General features: G+C 39.8%; 1 protein-coding gene across 1 annotated transcript; it reads left to right on the top strand.

Annotated features, from left to right (window-relative positions):
• Window positions 1-101: 101 nt before the first annotated feature.
• Window positions 102-6,973, top strand: rsph4a (radial spoke head component 4A). Its single transcript, XM_051894003.1, has 7 exons — window positions 102-328; window positions 698-926; window positions 1,479-1,784; window positions 4,078-4,521; window positions 6,248-6,392; window positions 6,478-6,595; window positions 6,705-6,973. Exons 1-7 carry the CDS (start codon window positions 228-230, stop codon window positions 6,928-6,930), a joined length of 1,569 nt encoding a protein of 522 aa, XP_051749963.1. The 5' UTR covers window positions 102-227; the 3' UTR covers window positions 6,931-6,973.
• Window positions 6,974-7,048: the final 75 nt, after the last annotated feature.

The following is a 7,048-nucleotide window of genomic DNA, read 5'->3' as shown; positions in this document are numbered from 1 at the left end:
TCATGATTATGTTAATTTTGACAGCATTCGGCCTATCAGAGTAAAGAAGCTACCGGGCAACACGTTTGTTGTAGTTACACAGCTGAGTCCATGGCAACGGAAGTGCTCTGCGGAAATGCGCTGATGTTTGTGTTAATGGAGATTTGCCTTGAAATATAAGAATACGGATTGAAAAAATATATCGTTTATTTTTAATTAGTCAGCAGTAGTTTGTAAGTTTTACTCAAATGGAGATGACCGAGGACGCGTTAAACAATGACCGACTGCAGGCGGCGGCTCGATTTAAGGCTTTCATGATGAAGAACAGCACTAAAACAAACTTCAATCTGTAAGTATACCACAGTTATTATTTTATTAAGTTGTCATTACTAATTTATTAAGCACCGTTATATATCTTAACAGAGGCTAAACCGAGAACTTACAATGAAGATTCACTTTAGTATTTCCAGTTAATGCTAATAAAAAATATGATTCAGTAACGTTACATTTGTCCTAGCGGGGCATGTTGTCACAACGGGGACATAAACCTTTAGATTTAAATCTAGAGTCTATTTGACTTTGCTTCAATATGTCCCAGTGTGATTGTATTGTTTAGAAAGAAAAGAAAAAACGTTACAAAAATGCGGATATTGCTTAAATTTGGAGGACAGAAACTTGAGTTTACAAAATATGTTCTAAATTGAACGTCTTTGTCCAGCTATGACCACCTCGTACGACTGTTAACTAAAGTTATGGATGAGCGTCCAGAGAACGCGGTCGATGTGATAGAGGACATGAGTCGCGAGCTGAAAGGAAGTGTCCTTCAGGAGAAGCAGGACACCTTGCGTGACAGTCCGTCCTCATCCTCAGCTCTGTTGCTGGCCGAGCAGCAGAAGACACTCTTCACGCGCGCGGCAGGTGGTGAAGGTGATCAGGAGGAAGACATGGTAAGTTGCCCGTGAGGGCCCATATAATGCTTTCTAAACTGTTAAAACCTGACCTTTTTTGTTAAATACTTGCTTGAAAAGTGTACTTGTGCTGTCAGTGCTTGATTAGATTAGGTCGTTATCTTCTTTAATCACATTCAGAAACTTTGGAATGTGATTTAAAGGGATAACTTGGTTCACCCAAAAATGAAAATTTTGCCATCATTTACTCACCCTCATGTTGTTCCAAACCTGTATGAGTTTCTTTCTTCTGTTGAACTAAAAAGAAGATATTTTGAAGAATGTTGTTAACCAAACAGTTGACGGTACTGACTTCCATTGTAGGAAAAAAAATACTATGGAAATCAATGGCTACCATCAACTTTTTTGGGTGAACTATCTCTTTAAATTAAAAAATTCTGTCAACATTTACTCACCTTCATATCGTTCCAAACCCATAAGACTTTGGTTAATCTTTGAAACACAAATTGAGGTTGTGGTGGGTCCTATGAGCAGTTCAAAACAATAGGCTTACAACAGTTTCTGTAATAATACATTCTGTATCATTTACAGGTGGATTCTCCTCTACCGAATGTTGCAGAACTTGCGTTCTTCTTTGAGCAAGCTGGTGTGGGTCTGGGGAAAGAGGAGATGCAGAGAATCTTTCTGGCTTTGAAACAGCTGGTGGACACACAGTGTCTGCAGCGCTGTCGATTCTGGGGCAAGATCCTCGGCACACAGAGCAACTACCTGGTGGCTGAGGGGGAATTCAGAGAGGGTGAAGGGGAGGAGGAGGAGAGTACAGAACAGTCCAATGAGGATGAGGAGAGAGAAGAAGAGCCACAGGAGGACAAGGATGAAGCAGAGCTTGTGGAAGCTGTAAGTCACAAAACTTACTGAAGTTAAGTAATCTGAAGCTCTAAATATCTTTTTAGGTATGGCCACAGCAAAATTTCATAGGTAAAAAAAAAAAGTGAAAGTGACATGTGAAGGTCAAGAATGGTAAGCCATACTCTGAATTTGTTCTCTGCATTTAACCCCTCCAAGTTAGTGCACACACATTAGGAGTAGTGAGTAGTGAACGAACACACACGGGGCAGTGGGCAGCCATTTTGCTGTGGTGCCTGGGGAGCGATTGGGGGTTAGGTGCCTTGCTTAAGGGCGCCTCAGTCATTTCCTGCTGGTATTGAGAATCGATCCTACAACCTTCGGGTTACCAGTCTGACTTTCTAACCATTAGACAATTTAGAATCAGTGCAATTTAGAGTTTCATGTGAGGATGAAAGATTTCCCCACGGAGACTTGCCCATGCCCATTTTCAATGTTGGTCAAACAAATTTGCCGCGTTGACCAACAGAAAGCTGCTTGTTTGAAAGTGACTGAAGTGATTTTTTTCTCACAATTGCGAGTTTATATCATACAGTTTTTTTGTAGAATTGTGAGTTTACAGTAGGCTATATCTCGCAATTCAGACTTTATATCTCACAGTTGCGAGTTTATATATCTCACAGTTCTGACTTTTTTTTCTAGCAGTTTCGAGTTTATATCCTACAATTCTGAGGAAAAAAAAGTCAGAATTGAAGTTATAAATTTGGAATTGTGAGTTATAAAGTCTGAATTCTGATATATAAACTTGCAATAGCGGGAAAAAAAGGTCAGAATTGTGAGATAAAGTCACAATTGCCTTTTTTATTTTTTATGCTGTGGCGGAAACAAGCTTCCATAGATAATGGCCTTTTTTGCCCACAAAAATGTTGCTACTGTGACCGGATCTTTAAAGGGAAAAAATTGTGGATACAGAGGAAGGGGTGTCACTAGATGCTTTTTTACTGGGGCACAAGTCCCAGGGAAGTACTGTAAAATATTACTGATAAAACCTTGGCTGCATCTGAAAAATTCTGCCATCGGAGGATGCCTTCAAAGGTAGGAAGGCATCAATGCACGTCTGATTCCAGTGTTAGCTCCTGGGATACCTTCATCTGATCAATTTTTGAAGGCAGCATAGATGGATCCTCCACTGCCTTTGACGATCCTGTGCTTTCCATTCTGTGACAGTTGAGTTAAAATTAAAGATGGTGTCTGAAAGTTGCAGTTGGTGGTCAGTTTGTGTGTAAATGTACATTTGTGACCATTGTTTTCCTACTCTTCTAGCGAGAAATTACTATTGTAGTACTTAAATTTTTACTTAGTTCTCACCAAAGCTCGCACTATTTTGCTGTAGATCATTAAACCGTTACGCTGCCTTAGATGTCTGTCCGAAATCAGTTTCATGAGGTGCCTTCATGAGCAAACGCTGCCTGCAAAGTCATTGCCTGACAGGGCAGCGAGGAAACAAGTCAGCTGCCTAAGTTTTCGGATGCTGCTCTGTCTTTCAATGGAGATTACCGTATACCGACTGGAGAATCTTTTTTTCGATCAGCAATCACGTGTCAGGTGTTTTTACTACCAGCCATTTAGAATCAGAACTAGCGATGCCAGATTCACCAATGAGTCACTCTTTTGATCTTATCAGTCAAACAGATTTGCAAAAAAGGTCTGAAATTGTTTGCAATTCACTTTGATACATTCGGACAGTTCAGTCATACACTGAATCATTTTCAGCGTTTTTTCAAAACCAAAATAGTAATGGGATATTTTATAAAGGTGCTGTAAAATTTTCACAGCCGAAATCCAGTCATTTCAATAGGAATCGAAGCAATTGGGAATTTCGTCTGAGGGCGAAAGATTTCCCCATGCAGATTTCATCATTTCAAATTCGCAACCAAAGAAAGCTGCTAGGTTTGAAGGTGACTTCTGTGTGAGCGTTGCTTCATACATTGCTACAGTATTGATGACAGTAGACAATGGGCCTTTTTTGTTAGTGAAATTTCATTAATGTGACCACACCTTAAACCAGAAAACAAAAAGAGCGCTGGATAAGGTGGACATTTACATACAATCCACTGTAGTTTCCAAAACTGCCAAATGTCTTCTGTCAAAGCAGATCTTTATAGTGCATGCAGCTTACAATTGCAGGTAAAAACAATTTATATCCATAACAATTTCAAAATAGATTATCAAAATATAGACATACTTTTTTGATGGGGTACCTGTTCCCTAGTACTGATGAAAGGCTAGAAACTGTAGAAATGTACATTCAAACTTGACAAAAATGAATGAACTTTACTTGCAGGCTGATCCGCCCCCCAAATCAACTTATAAGCCACCACCTCCAGTGCCAAAGGAAGAAAATCACACTGGCGCCAACAAATTCACTTATTTCGTGTGTCAAGAGCCCGGCATGCCGTGGATCAGACTGCCGGTGGTCACCCCCGCTCAGATCACAGCAGCGCGGCAGATCTGCAGGCTCTTCTCAGGCAGGCTTGATGCTCCTGTTGAAAGTTTCCCTCCCTTTCCTGGAAATGAGGCCAACTACCTGCGTGCCCAGATCGCACGCATCTCAGCAGGCACGCACGTCAGCCCTCTGGGATTCTACCAGTTTGGGGAGGATGAAGCTGAGGATGAAGGACTGCGAGACAGCTTTGAGGAGAATCCTAACTTTGAGGGCATCCATGTAAATGAGTTGGCTGAGTCTCTGAATCTATGGGTCCATCATGTACAGCATATACTTACACAGGTAAGAAACAGACGGCCTGTTCGGAATTCATCCGCCCTAAAATGTCCATTAAAGTGGATATTCAGTAAGTTTTGCTAACACTTAGTTTCTGCAGTGTTCCTTTTACATGTATTACATATTACCATAATAAATCTAGTAATAGCAATGGCAAACAGTAAAAATCAATCATTGTGCTCCAAACAGCTTGTAAAAGAAAATTACCACAATTGCTAAATTTGAAAGAATAAGAAGAAAAAAAAAAAGAAAAAAAAATCTGACAGAAAAATTTCTTTCATGGACCCCCAAACAATTCAACAAAATAACTACACCATAAATTCATGTAGTTCACTCCTAGTTCAGTCAGAGGTGTAAAGTATTTGAGTAATTGGTTACTGTACTTGAGTGTAGTTTTACTGAATATCAAAGATATGATTAACTTTTACTCTTTACTTGACTACATTATTTAATGTGTATGTATTCTTTAATGCAATTACTCATTACTTTTTGCATGGCACCTAACTGTTTCTGCAGCAGTTTATTTCTGCTACAAAATAAGCAATATTGCCATCTACAGGGCACTGCAAGTACTACATCTTGTGTATTTTGCCCTTACTCACCGAAATTTGTCAAAAAGGTTACTTTACGTGAATGCGAGTGCATTAGCTAGTTGTGAATCACTAGTGTTTTATATATGCGATGAGGACATGACTGGCAGACACCGATGAGAAACCGGCACATCCAGTGCAAGAAGGCTTTAACATTTTAATTTTATTAAACATTATTTTATTTATCTATTAAATTGAAGATAGCTTTTTGAAGGATATTGATTTACTTATGCTGTTTTTGAGCACTTGAGCTTAACTGAGACTTGAGAGTTTGTAAGCGTTTAAGAGGCTGGTGTGTTGACCTTGATTTATTGCAATTTTGAGGTGTTCGGTTTTATTTTGATTATAGAAATTAAATATGATTGCTCTTCTCACAAATCAGCTGTTTCTTGTGTTTCACCGGCATGTCTCTCAGGTGTCGACGACTAGTGCATCTTTGAGCCTACATTCAGTATGAGTAAAATACTTGAGTACTGTTAAAATCAGATACTCTAAGACTTTTACTCAAAGTTGCTTTGGAATTGGTGAATTGTAATGGAGTAATTTTCGCTGTAAGGCATCTGAACTTTTACTCAAGTATGGTTTTCAGGTACTCTTTACACCTTTGAATTCAGTTGTCAGTTTTTATGAAGATATACAGTAACATGAACAGTATTTACATTAAATTAATTCACTCTTCATGAAATCCCAGATGGAGATTAGATCTCTGCGTGGATCATACCGTCTGTTGTCCGACTTCTTGTGCGTACAAATATCTAACTGGATTATTACAACTAAAGGGATAGTCCACCAAAAAATTAAAATTCTGTCATTATGTACTCACCCTTATGTGATTCCAAAACTGTGTGCATTTCTTTCTTCTGCGGAACACCAATAAATATATTTTTAATAATGTTCAAAATTCTTCAAAATATCCTCTTCAATTTTCCACAGAAGAAAGAAAGACATAGAGGTTTTGGAACAACATGAGGGCGAGTAAATGATGACAGAATTTTTGTTTTTGGCTCCCTAAATGGCAAAAGGAATGCCTGGAAATGTAAACTGATATTTCCTACTGGTACATTAAAGCAAAAGATGTGAATAACTGTCTTTTCTCTGTGAAAAATCAGACATTTGCACAGTACTGTACATGTGAATGTTAGGGCCGCTGTGTGTGGGTAAACATAACTAAGAAGTCTGCGGATGACGCTGATGAAGATGCCGAGGAGGAAGAGAAGGAGGAAGAACCTGATGAGCCGGAGCCTGAGATTGGGCCTCCTCTTCTGACGCCTCTGTCTGAGGACGCAAGTCAGTCACACTGCATCACATTTACATACAATACCTCCAGCAGTTTAAATGATCAGCTCTAATGCAGAAAGTGCTCTGTCCACAGAGATTCATGACACCCCTCCTTGGAGCTCCATGACCTCCTCTAACCTCATTCCTCAGTTTTCCATCGCTGTGCTGCGCTCCAACCTCTGGCCTGGAGCTTATGCTTATGCAAGTGGAAAGTAAGAACCTTACTTTTTCGAACCTACTAACAGTACATCTAACCATCTCTTTCAATCTGATACTTTTTTTGCTGAGTAAAACAGCAGTCCCTTTTCTGCTTCCTCACAGGAATTTTGGAAACATATACATTGGTTGGGGGCTGAAATATATCGGAGAGGCCTACACCCCAATAATGCTTCCACCGCCCCAAAGCGAGTACCCCAGCGGACCTGAAATCACAGAAGCCCTGGACCCCAGTGTGGAGGAAGAGCAGGCTTTAAAAGCAGCCCTGGAGGAGCAGACGGCAGCCCTGGAAGAGACAGAGGATCTGGAAGATGAGGAGGATGATAATTAAAATGGAGGCGTGACTATAAATAAACCTGGAGTTTGGTCAGATGCTTTAAGGTCAGATACTATGTGCAATTCATTAAGGAATCTAAACAGTGTCATGGTATGTCCGTACACATTAATGA

This window comes from Ctenopharyngodon idella, chromosome 5, assembly GCF_019924925.1.
Source record: "Ctenopharyngodon idella isolate HZGC_01 chromosome 5, HZGC01, whole genome shotgun sequence".
Lineage (NCBI taxonomy): Eukaryota > Metazoa > Chordata > Actinopteri > Cypriniformes > Xenocyprididae > Ctenopharyngodon > Ctenopharyngodon idella.
Note: the sequence above shows the minus strand (reverse complement) of the source record. Positions and strands in the feature narration are given on the sequence as shown.

Excerpts from the sequence above, each read along its gene's own strand:
- rsph4a (XM_051894003.1), top strand. The coding sequence starts at position 228 with ATGGAGATGACCGAGGACGCGTTAAACAATGACCGACTGCAGGCGGCG. Across the intron at positions 4,522-6,247 it reads TACAGCATATACTTACACAG|GGCCGCTGTGTGTGGGTAAA; the intron begins GTAAGAAACAGA and ends TGTGAATGTTAG. Across the intron at positions 6,393-6,477 it reads GCCTCTGTCTGAGGACGCAA|AGATTCATGACACCCCTCCT; the intron begins GTCAGTCACACT and ends CTCTGTCCACAG.